The sequence below is a fragment of the Pelmatolapia mariae genome, linkage group LG20, assembly GCF_036321145.2.
Source record: "Pelmatolapia mariae isolate MD_Pm_ZW linkage group LG20, Pm_UMD_F_2, whole genome shotgun sequence".
Lineage (NCBI taxonomy): Eukaryota > Metazoa > Chordata > Actinopteri > Cichliformes > Cichlidae > Pelmatolapia > Pelmatolapia mariae.
The window spans coordinates 949,853-972,791 of NC_086244.1; the positions used below are offsets into that span (position 1 = coordinate 949,853).

The following is a 22,939-nucleotide window of genomic DNA, read 5'->3' on the forward strand; positions in this document are numbered from 1 at the left end:
ATCCAACCATTAATGTCCTTACGACAGGATTTTCCAGCAGCTCACTCAAATCTGTCTAAAGACGAAAAAGGTTTGATGAAAATTAAAGACGATGCCTCTCAGTTCAGCGAGAGAAGATGTCCTTCAGAAAGTTCAGAGGAAACTGGAGCAGATTTCTGGAAACGTCTCCCAGAGAGCCAACCAGAACCTACCGAACCAGTCACATGACCTCAGTGCACACACGCACACAGCTAAACTCAGGACACACTAAAGTTCTCATACAGCAAAGAAATAGTGAGTCTTTGGTTTGTTGATCATCAGATTTTTTAATTGATTTTGAAAAATGAAGAAAGGTCTGATTTCAGAGTAAACAGCGTCAGCCTCTCTCCTCACAGCTGTGCAGGAAAAACTTCGCTCTTCAGAAACTCATAAAAATCATATTTAATATACAGAGAGCAGCTCCTGAGACTGCGCTGCCCCCTGCAGGCCACAGATAGACACTACAGCTGCACCGTTACTTTCTAATCTTATGAAAATTGATTTTTTTCTTCTTCTATTCTCTGCATGAAATGTGTTTGTAAACAAAGTTCACATAGAAGAAAATATTAAACATTATTCTGAGACGACGTGACAAATGTGCAGAGCAGAGCTGCTTAAGGTGTTACAGAGCAGGAAAATGTCAGTAATATTAACAATGATGATGATCTACAACACTTTAAATCATTCGCTTTAAAAAGTGCATCACAGTGACAACAAAATAAAAACTGAAACAACAAGTGAAGCCCGAAAAAGTGCAGAAAGCATTTCTCAGCAGCAGCCTCTCGATCCTCGCTTCCACACTGCTGTGTTCAAATCTTCACTTCAGTTTGCTGAGTAAAGGTTTGCAGCGTCGCCTCTTCAGGCCGCAGAGACTCAAACTAAAGAGGTTTGACAGGTACCAGGAACCTGCGACATTAAGGCATTTTATTACTTTTCCAAAGACACCGTGACTGCTGGGACCTCATTCCAGTCAGAAGCTTTGGTTTTGTCACACGTCCTGTTTATTTTAATTTAAGTCACTTTAATTTAGGCTTCTGCTTGGGTGGGTGAGCTGCATACTGGAGGGCAGTAAGAGGTCAGATCAGAGGTCAAAGCGAGGCTATGAATAGCTTCTAAAGCATCACGTGAGGCGTGTGGTTTCATTGTTAGCTCTGAGGAAAGCTCATGAAACATGATTAATGTGATTAAAAACACTGACGGCTCAGTGTCTCGGCCGTCCTCCAGCTTCAGCCGTGGAGGACAAAACAGATAAAACAGTTTGTGAACCCGTCTTTCTTCCTGCAGTAATCTGCAGATGACTGGCTCATTAAACTCGTTAGCTTATGATGGGAGCTGTTACCTAAACTTCTCTGTGCTTTCAGGGATGACCAGATGAAGTTTTGCAAGAAGACGAGCTTCAAAGAGTCCGTGTGTGTGCGTGTCACTCCAGCTCCTCTGGGCCCAGCTGGGCCTTCAGGGACTTGAAGTCGGGCCGGTCGGCCGGCTCGGCGCTCCAGCACTGGAGCATGATGTCATAGAGAAAGTCTGGGCAGTTGGGCGGTTGGGACATCCTGTATCCCACAGTTACCTGCTGGTACACGTCCTGGTTACTGTAAGCTGAGGGAGGAGAGGACAAGTGATGAAGGTCAGAGGTCAAGTTCACTAAAACTCTGAATGCAATAACCTGCATGTGTGAGGCTGAGTATCCCATATAAAAGCTGACATGTTAGCACGTATCAGTGTAAAACGCCTGTGCTCATAGTCGGTGTAATAAACCCGATCACAGGAAGTCACCGTTGATGATTTTTGCATTTGCTTCTCAGCCGTTTGCTTTCAAACTGAAATGTGAATAATGTCAGTGATGCTCACGTGCACCGCATTAAGACCACAGAGGGCAGCACCGACCGCCCTGCGATCTAGGAACTGAAGGAGCGCTTGGACCCACAGATGCTTAATGACGCTGGTTGATGAGAGGACATGATATGCCGAATGTATTTGTCGCAGTTTGTCAGCATTAACAGGAAAATATCATATTTGACATGTTACATCACTTTGTGGAAACCTGCATTGGCCAATCATCTTTGAGGACTCTGAAGCGAGCAGACTGTTCATGGAGGTTACAACATCAGCAAACCTCAACTGCAAGGCTGGGACCTATCAGAGCTGCAGGGAGGTCCCAGTTAGGGGGCGGGGCATCAATTAGAAGGGACTGAAAGGATTCCAGTGTCTCTAAAGTCAAGAACGCAGAGACGCTCTAAAGATTCATCAGCTGTTCATTCGAGCAGGTCTGACGGCCTCACCTCAGCCACAGGTGAGTCCTGGTAGGTGGACCGAGACAGGCCCGTGCTCAGTACCTCACCTGCAACAAGCCTGGTTTATGGTTTCAGCCCAGCCTCATAGCACGAACAGGCCTGTTCATGTTTATGGTAACGACTCATAGACAACGCTTCCTCCAGCTGCTCGTTGAGCCACGCCGGGCTGTGACCCTGTCAGGGACCACCGGCACAAACCGGGGATCTCTGGGTGCTTACCACGACACTATGGACATGCTGGCGTACCCTAAATTACAATAATTATAAATCTGAATAAAAAGAGACTTTCCCATGTTTGACTCCAAACATTATCACTCCCATTACTGGCAAAGAGCCACCACCAGCCCCTCCACACCCCCAGATTCCCCTTCAAAAGTGGGATATCTTCACTTTGGTAGCATGGACCTGAGGTAGATCTGAGATCAGTCTGATGGAAAACCAGGAGGGAAATACCTGTCCAGGAACATAAACTGACACACAACACCTGCCAGTGCCACAAGTCTGTCTGGAGTTCTGCGGGCCGGGTTTAGTGAACCGGAGCCTGAAATAACCTGATGGTTAGTCAGGCACCTGCAGCCTGGATTACTAGCTCTAAATGGCAATGACCAAGCACAGTGAGCGGACTGATTTTAAAGTCAAAGCTCAGAATTTATTGACCGTTGGTAGAAAAACATACGAGAATATGATGAAAATGACTCATTTAAACCCAAAGATGCTCACATGACAAACTAACATGCTCATTAATCAGTGATACAGCTGCTCATAATGAACCCTCTGCAGTCCTCAAGGGTTTAGCTCCATTTCAACAACAACATCATGAAATGACACGATATCATGACGTGGTGGGGGTGGAGGTGGTGGTGGTGGTGATAGTAGTAGAGGTGATGGTGGTCAAGAGTGTGGTGGTGGTTGTGATGACTGTAGTGGTGGTAATGGTGGTGGTGATGATGGTGGTGTTGGTGATGATGTTGTGGTGGTGATGATGGTGATGATAATGGTGGTGGTGATGTTGGTGATGGTGGTGGTGGTGATGTTGGTGATGGTGGTGGTGGTGATGTTGGTGATGGTGGTGGTGGTGATAATGGTGATGGTGTTGGTGATAATGGAGATGGTGGTGGTGATAATGGAGATGGTGGTGGTGATGTTGGTGGTGGTGATGTTGGTGATGATAATGGAGATGGTGGTGGTGATGTTGGTGATGGTGGTGGTGATGATGGTGGTGTTGGTGATGATGTTGTGGTGGTGATGATGGTGATGGTGGTGATGATGTTGTGGTGGTGATGATAATGGTGGTGGTGATGTTGGTGATGGTGGTGGTGGTGATAATGGTGATGATGGTGGTGGTGATAATGGTGATGATGGTGGTGGTGATGATGGTGGTGATGTTGGTGATGGTGGTGGTGATGTTGGTGATGGTGGTGGTGGTGATGTTGGTGATGGTGGTGATAATGGTGATGATGGTGGTGGTGATAATGGTGGTGATGTTGGTGATGGTGGTGGTGATGTTGGTGGTGGTGATGATGTTGTGGTGGTGATGATGGTGATGGTGGTGATGATAATGGTGGTGGTGATGGTGATGTTGGTGATGGTGGTGGTGTTGGTGATGATGGTGGTGTTGGTGATGATGGTGTGGTGGTGATGATGGTGATGATGATAATGGTGGTGGTGATGTTGGTGATGGTGGTGGTGGTGATAATGGTGATGATGGTGGTGGTGATGATGGTGGTGATGTTGGTGGTGGTGATGATGGTGTGAGTCAGCTGCAGTCTTTGCGGGCTCTCGGCGGTTCTGCTCTTTAAAGCGAGTCCTCACTGAAGAGCTCTGCAGTCGCTGCTCTGTGTCTGCCTCTTTGCTGCCCCCCTGTGGCGCTCCATCTGTACTGCAGCAGTTCAGGGTTGTGCCGTCTCCAACTCATACGAGCTGCACTCCAGTTTGACCTTCAGTAACCTGAAGTCGGGCCGGTCAGCCGGCTCGGTGCTCCAGCACCGCTTCATGGTTTCATAGAGAAAGTCTGGGCAGTTGGGTGGTTTGGGCATCCTGTATCCCAGGGTTACCTGCTGGTACACTTCCTGGTTACTGTAAGCTGAGGGAGGAGAGGAGGACAAGTGATGAAGAGCGCTTTGTGTTAGCTCAAATATCTGCAGAGCAGCTGAGCTGTGTTGGTCAGCAGCTCTGTAAACCCTCCATCACACAGCGACACGCCAACACAAAATCAGACAAACCTCACAAAGAAGTCCACCTGGACTCCGATCCCGCATAAAAACGAGAGTTTACCCAGAATGCACCGTTTTGTGAAGTTTTCAGACCAAACTTCAGGATACCAGCGCTTCTCTCTGCTCCTCTGTGTCTGATAGATCATCAGAACTGGGCTCAGTCCTCAGACTGATGGGCGTCCTGCAGTGGGACTGAAACTGATCTGAGAGCAGTTTTTAATCACAGCTTAAATGTTTTTCATGTGGAGATCTGCTGGATTTATGTAGCTTTGGAAAAGCTGTAAGCGCCTCATATGTATGTGAAGGCTGTAATTCTGAACACGTAGACAGTATGAAAGTCAGATTGATGAAATAAAGTTAGTGGGAGTGGTCAGCTGGCTTGCTCTGGTTATTTATTCTGATTACTGCAGAGCTTCATAAAGTCCACATTTATGCACGTTTACAGGAACTCACTTATCTCTTTTCCTTGTGCAAACCAGCCAATCGCATTCAAGCACACGTGGACTGTGACATGAGCAGAGTGTGCAGCTAGAGGGCTGCACGTGTTAATAAATACTGCGCGAGCTGCGAGGTTGGGGGGAGGCCGGCGTTATTCACAAGCGCTCCTTCAGCTCCTGAAACACAGCGACGCAGCCGCGGCGCTCGCTCAGCTGTTACAATAAAGTTTAACGTGCAGGCGTCCCTGAGAGGATTTAAAGGTTACTCGAGTTAGCCTGACGTTTTCGCTACATCCAGATGAACAGAGTCAAGCTTTTGGGATAATCACGATTATTCTGATAAAGCTAAAGACACACAGACGTGACGATAAAGACATTAGTAATTGAATGAATCTCTGTCGTGGACTAACCTGGGTAAGGAACTCCTCCACAGGTGATGATCTCGTAGAGCAGAATGCCAAAAGACCAGACGTCGGACTTGCTGGAGAACTTCCCGTGGCTGATGGCCTCGGGAGCGCTCCACTTGTAGGGAATCTTTTTGTCTTCTGAGATGTAAAACGGCTCCTGAAGGGAAAAACAAGAATCTGCCATCAGAGCTGCCGCCGTGCTCCACTTAGAGATCGGCAGCTCCTCCTCCGCTTACCTTGATGACTCTGGCCAGGCCGAAGTCGGCCACCTTGCAGATGTAGTCTTGTCCCACCAGGACGTTTCGAGCCGCCAGATCTCTGTGGATGCTGTTCATCTCCTCCAGATATGACATCCCATCAGCCACCTGGCCTCCCATGTCAATGAGGGACGCGACATCTTGTATTTGGCCCTCTGGACCTGAGTGAGAGAACGATGCAGATGAAGTGGACGGGACAGGAGTGAGTGCGCCGGTAAGTAAAAGGTTTGAGTTTATCAAACACCCATCTCCTGCTGCTTATTCAGTGGGCAGTGGCCCCTTCCCTCCCTACACACAGTCTGACAGTCTCCCACTCGTCAAGCCCACCTGTTGAACAGAAGCGCCTCTCCACCCAGTCATGGAGGTCCATCGAGTTCCAGAAGCCCGACCACGGGTTCTGGAACTTGATGGTTCTAATTCTCCACCTGAACGTCTCTGGATCAGCAGATGGAGCTGCTCCACTGAACACCAGAAACTCCAAACCACCATCAGTACCTGCTCCAGCTTTCATCCACTCAGCAGCTGTTACAGGAGCTCGGTGCTGCATTCAGGAGCTCCCCTGAGGGTCGGATTTCACAGGTTGGAAATCATTTCTCAGATTTAAGTGAAAATTGATCACGTGTTTGTATGTTGATGCTCAGCTGCAATTTCCTGACAAATAATGACTTAATATCGCTGCCTGAGTGTGGGGAAACTAACTGTTATGATCATAATGAAATGTAAGCAGAAAAGAGTTGCACCACACTAAGTTTCATTCTAAAAGGAAGAAATAAAAAAAAAAAAAGATATAAAAATGCAGTTACGGCGTTAACGAGATTTTAATGAGATTAACGCTGACAGCATTAAAAAAAAAACAAAATCTAGGTGGGAGACATCACCAAAGGTGGTGGAGGATAACAAGGCTAACGTTCTGGGGGACTTCGTGACACACAGCTGCTGGACGACCAACCAACACGGTGGCCGTCGACACCGAGGACCGCCGCTGGGACAGATGTGGAAGATGGACAGATGGTTCCAGCGGTAAGAGGAGGGTCAGGAGCTGTAACCCAGAAACTGGGACCAGATCACAAACATGATATCTGTCTCGGGAATATAAAATTGATGTCAGATATGTGAAATCTACATCTGAGATATAAAATCCATCTCTGAAATATCTCCCTCCCATATGTTTGTGACTTTGCTGAATATAAATATACGTGTGTAAATATCTGACACGTTTCCGAGGCTTTGCAGCAGCTGTCAGTTTCAAAGCTGAGTTTGTTTCCCTGAGAACAGAACAGAGAGCGCCCCCTGCTGACCGCTCGCTGAGCTCGATGCTGAGGCTGTAACCATAATCAAAGCCCTCGCTGTCCAACGTTATGCAGCACTGAACTCTGATCTTTCACTGGAAACAAAGCTGAGGTTTACTTCTGAGGAACTTGAGCAGGCTGCCCTTCTCCATCAGCTCGGTGATGATGTAGTACGGCGTGGTCGCCGTGCACACGGCGAACAGCGAGATGAGGTGACGGTGGCGCAGACGCTTTAGGATCTGAACTTCCCTGTGAAACTCTTTGTGGTTCAGCTCCGAGTCTGAGAGCAGGACAGAAATAAAAAGGCGAAAACAGACAGATGAGAAAAGAGGAAGACGGGGGTGAGAAAAATAACCTTAAAGGCACAACAACTGTACTCAAAGATGGAAAACATGACACTGTAATTATAAATCAAGACTTTTGGAAGAGAAATGTGCCTCTTTTGTCTAAATTGTTGTTGGATAATCACAAAGACTGTATTAAAAAGATGATCAGCACGATGCTGGTGGATCATTCAGCGTCTTACTGAAGGACCAGTTAATGACTGGGGTATACGAAGACATTTAGAGGGAGGCGCGCTGAGATTTCAGAGACCCCTCTCTGATAAATGCTCGTCTCTGCCTGAGCCGGATGTTTCAGGAAGATTTCTCTTTCCTGATTTTGAAGCTGAGCTTTGAAAGCCTCGTGAGCAGCATCTCAAATCCAAATCCTGAGAGCCTGACCCTTACGCTATCGTTGCTGTAGGGCTCAAACATTTAAATGAGGCTGTACTGTATGCAAAGCAGGCTTTCTGCGACAGCGGGAAACAGACGGTCCTTTCCATGGAAAGCACTATTGGATAGTTTGCCCAGCTTATCATGGAGACCAAACACGAGCTCTGCCTTAGAAACGTGGCGCTGGTCTCCCGCAGCGTCGCTTGCATATGCAAACCTGTGGAGCGTGCGAGCGCCTCTTTCTTTGTGACGCTGTTTGAACGCGATCCTCGGAAAGAGCTCGAGTGGCTCGTCGATGTCGCCCTGAAGTGTCTCTCACTGTCAGCTGACCAATTACAGGCCGGCCCGTCCTCATCTCCTGCAGCCTCTGCTTCACGGCACGGAGCTGGATCAGAAACGGATGCATGACAAGACTCAAGCGTCTGATGTCACCATAACTTTGCATATTTATATCATCTTTGTTTCAGTGTTTTAACCTGAAACATCAGCTGCAGGTTTCAGAACAAGAACATTTCTAACGTGCTCAGACGTTCACCTGCGGCTCAAAGTCTGCAGCTCTTCAGGCACAACTTTCATTGTAACATCCCTCCCAGGACCACGTCACTCATACCGGACGTTTCACACTTTATATCTCAAGCGGGAGCCTGCTCCTGCTGGCGCTCCTGCTCGCGCTCCTGCTCGTGCGTGTAAACCTGCGTCGGGTGTCCTTGCACCCAGCGTTGAGCTGATCAGGCTGACCGTTGGATCACATTTAAAGTCAGGCGACGCGTTTTTATCGCGGCAGCATGTAATTCCGTCTCTTTCAGCCTGTACGCCGCCATTATTCACACGCCGAGTGAGTTTCCACACTGTGGCCTTTTCCCACTTTCTTCCTATTTTGGCCACACTACATTGTTACTCTTGCCCTTGGCTGGTGAGATGTGGGCACTACGGTAACCCTGCAGGTTCAGAGGCTCCGACTGCGGCGTGTCGCACATTTATCCGATGCCCAGGAACGAGACCGGGCCTGTGGTCCAATCACATCGAGGGAGGGATCTACAGCTGGAAGAAGACGCATTTCTGGAGCTGCAGAATTTTTGATGACTCTTTTGTCTTTTATATCCACCTGAGTGTAATGTCCTGTGGGTTTTGGGTTGTTGGATGGACAAAAAAACCAAAAACAACTTTTGTGTCTGTGAAAGCATCAGAGGCATCGTTCAGCATGTGTTCACATTTGATAAAGTCTTTGAGTTTCTCTCCATCCTTATTATTTCTTATTGGCCGGAGGTGCTGCTGTGTTTCCGGAGGAAGGAAAACTCTCACTTCCCCATGACAGAAATAAAATTCTTCACCGTGTGTTTCACTTTGGTTTGTAATGTGCTGTCTGCATGAGGGTGCTGTCCTCAGTATTTCCACAACCGTGTTTAATGTTTTCAGTCATGTTACAGCACTGAATGAAAGGCGGGGGGCGGGGCTAAAGACGGCATGAATGCGTTTGAGCAGACTTGTGTTTGTGAGCAGCAGGAAAATAAAATACCGCTTTTCAGGATCTTGATGGCGACGCTGATGTGGTTTTTCCAGCGGCCGCGGTAAACATCAGCAAAGAAGCCGCTGCCCAGCTCCTCCTCCAGCGTGAACTCCTCCTTCGGGAGCTCCCACTCGTCCACCGTGAAGTGGTTCAAATCCTGGGTTTCTGGCCTTTTCTGATGGAGGAAACAGAAGCGTGCACCTCAGACATTCACATCCATGCAAAACTAAAGGCTGCTCCCTGCCAGCGGCCCCGCCACAGACACAAGAGGAGCGAATAAATGATGAAGCCCAGACTCACCTTCTTGCAGGGCTTGCCCAGCTGGCCTGTGGTGTTGAGGCTGTTGGCGCAGTAAAAGTCGACCACGTCGATCAGCGAGCTGAAATGATGCTTGGGCTCGATGTGGAAACCATCATCTCCTTGGTGGATCTTGAAGTGCTTCACGCGGCTGCTGGATCGCACTACAGGAAGACGACAGAGTCAGAGACGAGCAGGAGTCTCAACAAAGGACACGTGACCTCATTTTTATTGCTACGGTTATTTTTTATTTCTGCTGTCATGACCTCAGAAAACAGAAACTAAATATCAGTGGAAAAAGTGCACAGCTCTCAGTGATAATCTCAGTTATAATGAACACTGCAGCGCGGGCTGCAGAAACGATTAACCAATCAGCTCTCTGATGAACCCAGAGACTCACCTGACTCAGGTGAAAAAGTGTCAAAATCACAGTTTCCAATTAAGTATCACAGCACGTTTAACGCCGTCTCTGCTAGGCCTGGTTTTTATTGGCTGATTCAACCTGTTACCTGTTGAGAGTATCCACCTTTGGAGCACATGTTCACTGCATCATCTCAGTGCTGACACGAGGAGGATTCGTTAGAGCCTCCGTTGGGGTTTTCTGTAGCCCCTCCTCGTGCTTGTGAAGGCCCTCCCTCTCCACTTACCTGACAGGACGTGTCCGATGTCGTCTTTCTCGCTCTGTCGGACGAGGAAGGCTCCCTCTTCGTTCCCTGGAGCCATCAGGTGATTTTGGGCCTCGAAGCGGCTCAGCTTCCCATAAAACCATCTGGATCGAGACAGAAAGATAATTATCAGGAGCTCGCTGTGCAGGTTCCAACCTTCCACCTAATGTTGTACAGCACGGATAGATGCTAGCTAATATTGGGCTCTTATTAAACCTGCGACAGTGACCTGAGGCTGAAAGCTCAGTTAATTAAAACATGATTCCTCTGCAGTCTGTCGTCACAGGTTCAAATCTGCAACCATAACAATGAACAGAAGCAAACAGTCAGAACTACCGTCCACGTCCACCCACAGTCACAACAGTTTCCGACGGCTTTGTTTGCATCATTTGCATCTTTTCATTTTTATGGTTGCAAATTTGAGTCTGTGGTAATAAAGAGTGCAGACAAAGACACTCCTGTTTCAGCTCATTGAGGTTTGCAGCATTCGTTCATGCGCAGCTCTCTGAGCTCTGCACTTTGGACCGTCGCAGCCGTTCAGTTGGAGATTTGCTGCTGCACTTGGATTGTTGTCCTGCTGATGACCCAGTTTGGTCCAGGCGGCCTCACACTGACTCCAGCATACAGTGGTATAGAGAGGAGTCCGCCGTGCTGACAGCTCGTGTGAGGTGTTTGGGTTCCTCCTTTGTTCAGATGCAGCTTTACAAACCTAAGCCGTGCCCCTGCAGCACTTCCAAACAGCTACAGTCATTCAGTTTGTGTCTAACTGCACTGTCATGCCCTTTAACCTACTCCTGTGAGGACTGTTGTGTTAACACACCTGAATGTTTCAGACCTGCACACTGCACAAACCTCTGCTTCATGCTCAGTTAATCAGGTGCACTGATTAGCAGCACCTGGCTGCTCCGAGTCTCTAAAATCCTGTGGGCGTGGAGAGGTGGCCTTAGTTTCTCACTTGACTGAGTTAAAAATTTACACAACAATAAATTTTAAACTCCTTCAGGATTTAAACACTTGAGATGAGGTGTGTCAGTTTACTTTGTCCTGTTTGGACCGGACCCTGGTATTTATTATTACCTTCTTATTATTCGAAAGATTCAGGAAAACAGAGTTCGAGTAAAACTAGCAGTGGGTTGTGACGTAGAGTTCAGTGGTCTTAAAGAGGCATCGCTATGAGATGGGTTGTAGAGACTGAGCACCTCCTCCAACAGCACCCCGTGTTCTTAAAGTAAACAGCTTTACAAAATAAAATGACCGCTCGCGTTTGAGACCGGACGATACCGGAGACTGCTTCTTCTTCTTCAGTGTTTAATGGTAGCTGGCATCCTTGTAGATGCAGTGCTGCCATCTTCTGTTTCAGTCTTACACTCTTAAATCCTACTGCTTATTCCTGTGTCTTTCAGGATCTTACAAAGCTTCAAACAACTCGTCGACTATTAAATGACATTTTGATAGTCACTAATCGTGACTAGTCGACTAATGGTGGCAGCCCTAGTAAACAGAATTGGTCCTAGCACTGAACCCTGTGGAACTCCATAATTAACCTCAGTGTGTGAAGAGGACTCTCCACTTATCGAACGCTGCCCTGGTCTAACAAGCACAGAGATGAGTGCTCGTGCTGATTTCCCCCCATCAGTAAATGCTGTGATGGCAGCGAGCAAAGACGAGTAACTGACGTTAACTTTCTGCAGTAACAGCTAGCATGAGAGCGTTAGCCAGCTAACTGTAACTTTGAGCTCGATAGCATCATCAATCAAAACTGCTCCCAACAAACACAGATGTTTACATCAGCGCTGGAATTTGCACTAATCAACCAAACAACTTCTACTGTTACAACTTGCACATTACTTTTCTCAGTTTATATACGCTAACTTTTTGGAAGTTACATGTCTACTTTTTAATGCACAGGTACAATCACACAATCTGCACTTTTCTAATGATTCTAAATATTCTTAACTATTTAAACATCTTTCAGTATCCTGCTCTGTTTGCACACTACAACCTGGGTTTGCCACTTATCTGTAATTTAATCTTGATAACTGTGCAGTACTCTGCTTTGGTAAATACCGCTGTCCTGTTCTGTTTGTATGTGTTTTTTGCAACCAAATTTCCACTTGTGGGACAATTAAAGGATTATTCTATTCTATCATGTCCAGGTGAGCTTTGCTGTGACTGTACCGATCCGCAGGTATGCGGTGTACACACTGCTCCCTGAGCTGCTGGACAACATACATGACATACAGAGCATACAGCAGGGTCACGTGACAGAGCCTGCGTTTGAGCTGCACAGACACTCCAGCAGAAGGATGATTGCTGATCATGTAACAGCTGCCTGGGTCATTGACAGGCCCTCACATTGAACAGTGTTTGATATCAGCTAGGATTTGATTTCTAAACATTTTGCCAATGGCTGCATTCCATTTAGCTTCTTCCAGTTTCTCAGTGTTGGGAAAGAGTTCACCGCGATCATTTACTGGAACCTTTAATGGATCTGAGCCAAAGCTAATAAAGTTTGAATTACTTTCTGTTCAGTCAGCCAGAAAAGCTAACAGTACTTTCTGAGGTGAGAATCAGCCGAACGCCTTTAGCTTTGAACCAAAACTTTCTGAGATTCAAGCGAGACATTTTTTATTTGATTTGGTCTGAGTCTGATTAAAATAACCAGGACATGAATCAATAATGAAACTGATGTTTGGCTGCAGCTCTACTAGGAAAAACCAAATAAACCACATGAGTGAAAATATGCTGCTCAGCTGTGAGCCGGGAGGCTTTGTCGAGGAATGATAACCTAAATTTGTACACATATTCATGATTTAAACAAAATTATCTATTCATGTCCATGTGTTGTGTTCCTTTCACACTCTGGTTTGGACTGAATGATGTCTCAGTTTGACCTCAGGGCTCTAAGCTTTGGCTGTGAAACATTATTTAATCTGAGAGCCGTGTGACAGCTTCAGGTTTTAAAGGTCGCACATCTTTGCTTTTTGCAGGATTTAGTGATGGTAAAGTCAGTACTGAAGGTTTATTGGGAGAGCAGAGAAGCTCTATAATTAAACGGAGCAGCTGGTGACATACGGGAATAGCCACGCTTTGCACACTTCCCATTCTGCTGAAGCAATAAACTGTGAGTGAGAACGGCAAAACGAGAAGTGGTGAGCTGACGGTCGGTGTGTGCGTCCCAGTTTGCATCACAGCTGAAACACAAACACGGGCTGGTGTGATGTAAAGCTGTGACATTTCTCATGGCGCTCAGAGCGTACGGCTCAGTCAGGATCAATAAAGCTGCCGCAACCACAAAAATAAACGAGCAGCACAAAGTGTGACGTTATAAAGACGAGCAGCTCGCTGGGGTTTTAATCGCACTGTAAATAGAAGATGGATGTAACTTGTTTATACTTTCACATTTTGCAGCCTCAGTCCATTTCCTAAGGTGAACACGTTTGGATGAGTGGGTGGAGCGCTAGGTTATCAGCTGATACTATCTGGGTCAGCACAGACTCTACGGGAGCATCACTCAGACACCTGCTGATCCATAACATCCAATCAAAATACTAGAATTTCACTCTGCAAACTTGGAGCTCTGCCTTCTTGGATGTGCTGTTAGTACTGTAACCTCACAGCAGCCATAATACTGGTCACATGATGTCATTAATAACGCAGAGGTCCGACTAAAACCCTAGCAGACAGCTAGCAGCTACAGCCGCCTGTGTCACCTCCACCTGTCAGTCAATGAGGCCACGCCTCAATAATGCAAACTCGAAGAAACAAAATATCTCTAGGGACCAACAAGTTTGTGCGTCAGGCTGCAAACATGTTTATTTCTGCTGCAAAGTTTTAATATGAGAGACTCGCTGGAGCCCCTGCTGGACGTTACAGGAACTGCAGCTTTTGAAGCTTCAGTTTTTTTTGTTTGTGTTTTTTAAAAGGTCAAAAAGATGATAAACAGCATCCAAATATTCATATCAAATGTTAAAAAGCTGAGCGTTAATAACATTTAACCTTCATAATGTGAACTGTTCATTTTTTCACCTAAAGCAGAGCTGTCAAAATCCAGTCCTCGAGGGCCGCTGTCCTGAAACTTTTCCATAGCTGTGTCCCAAAACGTCGGCTGCATCCTTCGGAGGCCGCATTTGAAGGCCGATTACGTCACAGCCAGGCGACGAAGGCTGTCCCAATTCGTCGACTCCTTCAAATGCGTCCGACAAATGCATCCTTCATTTCCCTGAATTTGAAGGATGGGTCTGGTGTAAAACCTTCGTGGCCCACCATATCCCAGAATTCATAGCGCGGCCCAGCCAATTTCAGTTTCCAACAATGGTGGCTGCTACTAAGTTTTAAAATTACTCTTATTAATCTTTCTGGGTCACAAAATAAACTTTTAACATATTTTCAGGCGAGAATGTAGCTAAACATGATATATAAGTCACTTGGATAACTTAAAAATGTTATTGTTTGGCTTTTTTCGGTGTTTTATTTGTTCCGGAGTAAATCAGTTTGGCTGACATTAAAGTTATTAGATTAAATAAAACTTTATTAATCCATCGGGTGGGTTCCTCTGGGATTTTTCACACAGCTGAATAAACGTCAAACAGAAAATTGATTAAACAGAATTGTGAGACGGTCGAGAGTTTACGCCAGTGTCCTGTTATATTTTAGATAGCAAGGAGCAGACGGCCGAGTTTATTAAACTCCACTGAGTCAGCGGTGACGCAGATCTGAAGGCTAGACCGTCCAATTTCACAGCCTCGCACTTCGGGCCTTCTCAGTCTTCCAAGGATCCGGCCCACATAGACCGCGAAGGCTGGGTCCTCCGAAGGATGCAGCCTACGTTTTGGGACACAGCTTATGTGTCCCTGCTGCAACACACCTGGATACAATTAGTAGGTCATTACCAAGACTCTATAGAACCTGACTGCATGCCGAGGTGGCAACCCCTAAATTTAAATATAAGTGTTTGGAAAAAAGTACTTTTATTGCACCATGTTCAGTCACTCATGAGCTGCTGTAACATGAATCAAGTGGCTGAACTGCACCTCAGCATGCAGTTCTGTAGAGTCTTGCTAATGACCTACTAATTGTATCCAGGTATGCTGTAACAGGGACACATGGAAAAGTTTCCGGACTGCGGCCCTCGAGGACTGGAGTTTGACACTAAAGCGTCTGATTAGCGGGGCTGCTGTTTAACCCCCCGTGCTGACTGCCTGCATCTATTCACAGAAGTGACAGGAAAGCAGAACTTACAGAAACTTCCACTTTTAGGCAGAGCTGTAAACAGGACGCACATGCCCACTTTACTGCAGTAGAAAACAACCGTTTGACTCCCAAAGTGTCTTTTTACAGCGCTCTGCTTCACTGCTCACCTCAGTTTTACTAGTGCGATAAAGGATAAATGTGTGATAATGTGATAAAGGTTTACAGTGCTGCGAGTTCCTGGCAGGTAGGTGGACAGTGTGGACTCTGGCTGATAATAAAGGTGTTACACATGCTGATTTATGCATCTGCAGCTGGAGGCACAGCAGCCTCATGAACATAATAAAAAACGTGATTCTGAATGTGGGCTTACACGCACACAGGTGTGTGCAGGTGAAGCAGCGTCTTCGTTCCACTGAACTGTCAGCTGTCTGCTCAGACGAAATGCATTTCTGCCTTTAAGCTGGAAATCTTCTAGCTTTCCTGTCAACACCTTTACCTGTTCTGTGACATATTAATAGGAAATTACTGTGACACTTTTTAAGTATACACTTAATGTACTTTCATTCTTGAAACACCACTCTGCTGCACTGCTTCATTCTTGTGCTGCGTCACATTTTCAGTGTAAACATTTAGAAGCTTTAGTGTCTTCCTGTTGTACTGACTTTATGATGTGAATCATATGATGCTGTGTAAATAAAGGTGCCCCAGTGTGGAGGTCATTAAATCCCCTGTAGCTGCAGCATTAAATCAAATCATGGATGATTTTACTGCCGCACTTTGTGCTGAAGCTTCGCTCCTGTCGGGTTTGAGTGTAAACTCTGTGTTGGACAGGAGAAGCTCAGAGATGAGACACCTGAGCTGTCTGCACTCGGGGCTGGATCAGGTGTGTCACCCCTGAAACAATCCTGGAAATGTCCTGCTCCCTCTAAAATCCTGCTCTACTCCTGCGACACAGACACGCCGCTCACGTGCTTCCGTCTATCGCGGACATCGGGATGGCCCTCGGAGCACCCAGAGGTCAGAGCTGCTCTCTGGGAGCCGTCAGAGGAAGCTGCACTCACGGCTGCACGTTGATGGACTCTGCCCTCGCCAGGTAGTTGTTGGGGACGATGCCCTGCGCCACGACGTGCCCGTTGCGGTCGATCTTCCGCGCCGTCCACCAGTCTCCGCTGCGGCTGACCACCCTGAACAGATCTCCTTCCTGGAAGGACAGCTCCTCCTGGTGCCGGGACTCGAAGGGCCACATGGCCGTGTAGATGCAGCTGCCCTCGGAGGCGGTCTCCTTCGGGGGCTTCGGGGGCGGCGTCGGGGCCTGGGGCTGCTCCCCGTCACTGTTGCTGGAGGTGCCTCTCCGTCCTCCTCCATCCTCTTCTTCACCTCCTGCTCCTCCCGCTGGCTGAGGAGCCTTCTTGCCCGTGAGGATCCTCTCCCACAGTGACTGCAGGCAGGGGCACGCTCTGCGCAGACACTCACCCATGGGTGACCATGAACGGCTCCGCGCAGGCTGTGCGTCTCCGCAGCTCGGCTCAGTCAACCCGCCACACCTGTCCGACAGGTGCAGAGGAGGGAGCGCGGAGAATGTCGGGAATGCCTGCGAAGGGAACGGCGCAGTGAAACTGTACTGGCCGAGCCCACGGAGGGACTTCCTTTAGTTACAGAAACCACTGGAGCCCCGCCCCCAGAGGGTGTCATCAATCTGTTCGTGCGCGCGCTCTCTCTCTCTCTCTCTCTCTCTCACACACACACACACACACACACACACACACACACACACACACACACACCGGGGTTTTACAGGTAGGCAGGTGTCTTTCCAAGGTACCCCCCCCCCAAAAAAAATTGTTTCCCCTGCGCCAGGAGCGTGGATGCAGTTGACTCCGCCTCCATTCCAACCGCTGGACAGGACGTGGTGACGTTTTACTTCAGTGACAGGTGTCGAGACATCAGCGCTCAGCTCGCGGGTTACAGCAGAGCGTGACACATTTGTTGGTGTCAGATAATCACGCGTGGGTGAACCAAACGAGTAAACGGCTCCGTGCTCGCTTCGTGACGTAATCTGATTGTTAAACAGTTTATTCTGTAAAACACATTTCTGTAGCTGGAAGGTCCACCCTCCCCACCCACCCTAGACAGACCACGTGAGTGGTTCATCATAAACACTGAATAACGTTCAGGCCCACATTATTGACCCTGGCAGATCTCGATCCAAACAGAGAGTCGGCAGGAAACAAGGCAGCTATCCCAAAATATAAAGAACCACATTTATTTACTTTGTATTAAAAATGTCATGTAGAAGATGATTAATAGTCTTCTCACTGATCAAAGGAAAACGTTTTATTGCCGTTGAAGCATTCAAAGCAGCTTTTTGCTCGCTGCTTCTGCTATTTTGACATTTTCCTTCGGTGGAGAGCGCTGAGCCTTTCGGGCTGGGAGGTCTCCGTGTCATCACTATAATCCCAACTATCAGATTCAGGCTCCAAAATGTTGAGAGTACTTCAAACCTGAACAGGGGGATGAAGCGTTTGGAGCTCAACTCTACGTTTACACCTTGAAGCATCCTGTTGATGTCATATTCTCTTCAGTAAACACAGTGTCTGCTCTAACATCATGTTTCTTATTCCTCCCCACGCTGCCGCGGTCTGTATCAGCTGTACCAGCAGCCCACTGGTTTCACGTGGTTTCTGCAGTAGGGGGAATCTACACAGAGCCAAGCTTTGCACCGTTCCCCACCTCTCTGTGACTCATGACCACTGATCAGCGGTTATTATAATTTGCATATTAGTGATCATAAACTGACCTCACAGCCATAGCTGGACTGGCCATCGGCCCACCGGGCAAATGCCGGTGATTTTTCGTACGGTATAAACAGTGAGAGGTGGTGAATTGGCCAGATGCTGGCCGATGTGTAAAACTAACTCATTTGTTTGGTGGTGGCTGTGGCGGAGCTTCCACAGAGGCCAGCAGGTGGATGAGGGAAAGGGGAGGAGGAGGAGGAGGAGGAGGAGGAGGAGCAGAGACCCGAGGCGGCCGCCGGTCCGAGTGTCAGGTGAACTGAACTTCAGGTAAGAAGTTATGACCTGCAGTCTATCTGGGTCAGATATAAACCAAGTTTAGTTTATTTTCGTTGCGCTGACTTTTTACAGTCAGTTACAATAACTCGTACTGCGTACTAGCTAGCATGACGGAGTTTCTATACAGCTGGGTGGGTGCTATGATGTTACTGATAGTGAACTTTATTTTATTCATAAGGTTAATTATTAGAGTTTCCAACCGTCCCGTACAAACGGAATCGTCCCGCATTCAGAGAAAAGATTTCGCGTTTTGTATTAAGCTGAAAAGAAACACAGTTTGTCCCGGAATTCAGCTACAATGGAAAAGACACAAAGCTGCATTTATTCTGTCTTTACGCTGCAGCTGCCTCTTCTTCTCTCATCCTCTCCCCCTCCCTCTCCCGTTTCTACTTCAATCATGAAACTGATCAATGATCAGCTGATCGGCTTTTCTCTCTTGTTTATTTATCGCCCACTTTGCGCCAGAAAGAGGAAACCAGCGGATGTCGCGCTAAACAACAGCAGCACGTTTAAGCTTGATCAGCTGTTGTTAGAATTTATTTAATATTAATTTCTAGTATCAGCTGATGTTTGCTGGAGCCACAGCTGTAAAGCTGCTGGTCATGATGTCGGTTTGGATATGTGGTGAGAGGGAAACATGAAGATGAAACCAGGAGATGTCCTTACTGAATCATCAGAGCTGAACAGGTGATGGAGAAACAGGTTTACCTTTTAGGTGACATGAATGAGTTGAAGTTATGAACTGTTTCTGAGAGACAAATAACACCAGGATCCTTTTCTAAGTAGCTGACAGCTGGTAACTGTGCAGGGGCGGGTCTAGCAAAGTTATGCCAGGGGGGCCAGGTAGGGCAGTAACAGGGAAAGGGGGGCACAAAGAAAAACTTTTGTTTCTTATTCTCATTTAAAATGTCTCGCTTTTATTAAATAATTATCTGAATCTTACAACCAAAGTTTTTATCTGATGTAAAATGCATAGAAATCATACATATACCAACAAGACTGTACATCACTGTCACAACAGCGTTTGTTTTCATTCAAAGGCTTTATGGCTTTAATACCTGGGGGGCCGGTCTCTAGTCAAAATGCCCAGGCCGATTTTTTGTCCCCGTCCAGCCCTGCTCACAGCCCATTGTTAGTCAGGTGGTGTCAGTCATTGTGCAAATGTGCTGTTTACAAGTCCCAAAGGTTTCAGTGGGAGAAACGTTTTGTCACTCATCCCAGTGACGCCTTCAGTCTTGGATGATGGTGAAACGTTTCTCTGTGAAAACGTCCAGATGAACAGAATCTGCTTCCTGGGATCTGGATTCTCTCCTGAGGTGAAGGATCATTTGGAGGGACCGTGGCTGCGCTCGAGCTGGTCTTGGAGCTAAAAGACTGATCTTCACTACGTTACCATGAGACACTTTAGTGACCTTATCTCGCTGGAGATGAGCTGTATGTGTTATATGCAGTGTTGAGTGTGAAACACAGATAACTGCTTAAAGAAGTGTTTTTGTTTATTGGCTTACTGTTTTAAAAGTGTTTAGAATTAATATTTTACACAGGTTTGGTTTACCAACAAATATTTATAACAGGACAAATACTGCAAACATGTTAAATAGCAGTTTAAAAGACATAATAGACTAAATAAAATTATTATATTGGTTTAACCCTTGTGTGCTGTTCGTATTTTCGTTACTCAGCCAGTGTTCATGGGTCTGGTGGACCCGCTAGAGTTTTGGCTTTCCAAATTAACACTATCAAACAATTTTATATTAAATTACTCAACAGATGTTTACTTCATCTCAGTTACAAGCCATATGAACAGCAAACATGGTTAATTTTTTCCCTTTACCTTTGTTAGATCACATTTATGAATTAATGTGCTTCTCGATTTTTTTTTTTTTATAAAATGTTATAAAAGAACAAAAATTTTCTGGATGGAATCTGGGATGAAAAGCTCAAATGAAGACTTGATGTCCTGCACATGAGTAACTGCCAGCCGTGTTGGCCCTGGTTGCATCCTTATCACATCAGCAGCTCTGCAGGGTGGCACATTTCTTGGGCAAGAAGATTATTCAATTTCACCATTTTTTGACATCCATATTTCTTCACTTGCTGTCTGGTGAGCTTGTTCTGGTCCTGGAGCTGGCTGCTGATGGGGTACTCGTCTTCGTTTTGTTACTAAATGGTGCTCAACCTCATCCTCTTCTTCAAAGTCACTGTCAGACTCTGAATTTTCAGAAATGTGATCCTCATATTCTGAAACCTCTTCCTCGGTATCATCATCAGAAGCTCCTCTCTCTTCCAAAATCAATTGCATCTTTTGGCCATCTTGATTAATTGTGATAAGGAACCACACTGGCAAAGTCTTATTTATAGTATTATGTCCCTAATTTGCAGGTGGGACAGGGTAGAGAGATTTCGCAGGTCTTTCCTCCCCACTGCTGTCAGACTCCACAACAAAGACTTTAACTGATCAAACACACACATCCACAAATGTGCAATAATCTTTTCTGGCATCATTGTATTTTTACTCAGTTGTATACAGCATTTGTATTCTATTTTTATCTTATTGTATATTTTATTCTATTTTATTCTACTGTATATAGTATTTTATTTTATTCTATTCTGTACAGTTGTATACTGTATTTATTCTTATTTTATTTTATTCTAATTTTTGCTTCATAACTTTTGCACTGTCCACTTCCTGCTGTGACAAAACAAATTTCCCACGTGTGGGACTAATAAAGGTTATCTTATCTTATCTTATCTTATCTTATGAGAAAGTAAAATTTGGATCCTGTAAGTAAGAGGGTAAAATGTGCGAGATGTAAGAGCAGACAGTGGTGATAATTGAATTTTCAGTAATCTTGCAACTTGGAGCGGGAGGGGAAGAAAACACTATCAGCAGCACTAGAGAGGAGGAAGACAGAGTGTGGGAACACAGGACCTACACTTTTAACACTTTCATTAGACCTGGGTCCAGTGGACCCGAACACCTTGTATTTAATGTAAATGCGTGGGGGGAGGTACAGTATGAGGTCATTGAAAATTTCTTTGGATTTATGTTCTTCACAGAAAATAAGCCAAAGCCAGTGAATAACTGAAAACGGGTCTCACAGACCCGAACACCATACAAGGGTTAACATATGGGAACTAAATACACTTAACATTAAAAACGTTTAATCCTAAACAAACATTTTGTGTTATATTAACAGGACAGTGAAGACTTCACATGAATGAAAAACAAAAATAAAATAAAAATCATGTTTGTTTGCATATTGTGCAGTTTTAACACTGAAGCCTACACATAACTTTTATTCTGTGTAACACATGAACACATTCTTTGTTGTTAATCCAACAGGTTATTTTTTCACTCTAGGTACAGGAGTCATAAAGATGCTTTGACAACATGTTGTGTCTTTTTCCTGATTTCCTGATTGATTCCCTGATGTCCTGATTTAACACACGGATGGCCTGAGGATAGAAGCTCCTCTTGAGTCTGTTCTTGCCTGGATGATGCAGAACCTTCTGCCTGATTGCACAGGTTGGAACAGTTTATTGCTGGGATGAGACGGGTCCTTCAATATCTGAGCTGCTCTGGACCAGCATCTCCTGGTGTGAATGTCCTGTAGAAAGTAGTCCTGCAGCAGCGTTCTGCTGTACGGATCACTCTCTGAAGAGCTTTTTGGTCCTTAACACAGCTGTTCCCAAACCAGGACGTGATGCTGTGTGAGGGTGATCTCCACAGCGCCTGTATAGAAAGTCCTGAGGATCTCTGGAGAGACCCCGCACTTCCTCAGTTTTAAGAGATGATACAACAACAATAAAAGCTGATGAAAACAAGAAAATATTTAAGCTAAAAACAAATTTTTCAGTTCAATTCAATTTTATTTATATAGCGCCAAATCACAACAACAGTCGCATCGAGGTGCTTTACATTGTAAGGTCGACCCTACAATAATACATACAGAGAAAAACCCAACAATCATATGACCCCCTATGAGCAAGCAGTTTGGTGACAGTGGGAAGGAAAAACTCCCTTTTAACAGGAAGAAACCTCCGGCAGAACCAGGCTCAGGGAGGGGCGGGGCCATCTGCTGCGATTGGTTGGGGTGAGAGAAGGAAGACAGGATAAAGACATGCTGTGGAAGAGAGACAGAGATTAATAACAAGTATGATTCAATGCAGAGAGGTCTATTAACACATAGTGAGTGAAGAAGAAACACCCAGTGCATCATGGGAATCCCCCAGCAGCCTACACCTATTGCAGCATAACTAAGGGAGGATTCAGGGTCACCTGGTCCAGCCCTAACTATATGCTTTAGCAAAAAGGAAAGTTTGAAGCCTAATCTTAGAAGTAGAGATAGTGTCTGTCTAAGCCTGCAGTGTGAGAGCGAAGTGCTCTAATAGGGTGATATGGTACTACAAGGTCATTAAGATAAGATGGGGCCTGATTATTTAAGACCTTGTATGTGAGGAGCAGGATTTTGAATTCTGGATTTAACAGGAAGCCAATGAAGAGAAGCCAATACAGGAGAAATCTGCTCTCTCTTTCTAGTCCCTGTCAGCGGGATGAGACGTCAGAGCAGGGAGAGT

At 46.1% G+C, this 22,939-nt stretch overlaps 1 protein-coding gene across 2 annotated transcripts; it reads right to left on the reverse strand.

Annotated features, from left to right (window-relative positions):
• Positions 1–307: 307 nt before the first annotated feature.
• Positions 308–16,943, reverse strand: ptk6b (PTK6 protein tyrosine kinase 6b). Of its 2 annotated transcripts, none has more exons than XM_063465303.1 (8): positions 16,349–16,943; positions 10,077–10,198; positions 9,433–9,593; positions 9,142–9,307; positions 7,031–7,192; positions 5,603–5,784; positions 5,370–5,523; positions 308–1,614 (listed from the first exon to the last, which is right to left on the reverse strand). In XM_063465303.1, the coding sequence occupies exons 1-8, from the start codon at positions 16,762–16,764 to the stop codon at positions 1,439–1,441; spliced, it is 1,539 nt and encodes a 512-aa protein (XP_063321373.1). In that variant the 5' UTR covers positions 16,765–16,943; the 3' UTR covers positions 308–1,438. The 2 variants fall into 2 exon arrangements, with proteins under 2 accessions (XP_063321373.1, XP_063321372.1); XM_063465302.1 differs by lacking the exon at positions 308–1,614 and adding an exon at positions 4,116–4,392.
• Between the last annotated feature and the right edge of the window lie 5,996 nt (positions 16,944–22,939).

Excerpts from the sequence above, each read along its gene's own strand:
- ptk6b (XM_063465302.1), bottom strand. The coding sequence starts at position 16,764 with ATGGGTGAGTGTCTGCGCAGAGCGTGCCCCTGCCTGCAGTCACTGTGG. Across the intron at positions 10,199-16,348 it reads GAGTCCATCAACGTGCAGCC|ATGGTTTTATGGGAAGCTGA; the intron begins GTGAGTGCAGCT and ends GTCTCGATCCAG. Across the intron at positions 9,308-9,432 it reads TGGGCAAGCCCTGCAAGAAG|AAAAGGCCAGAAACCCAGGA; the intron begins GTGAGTCTGGGC and ends TTCCTCCATCAG.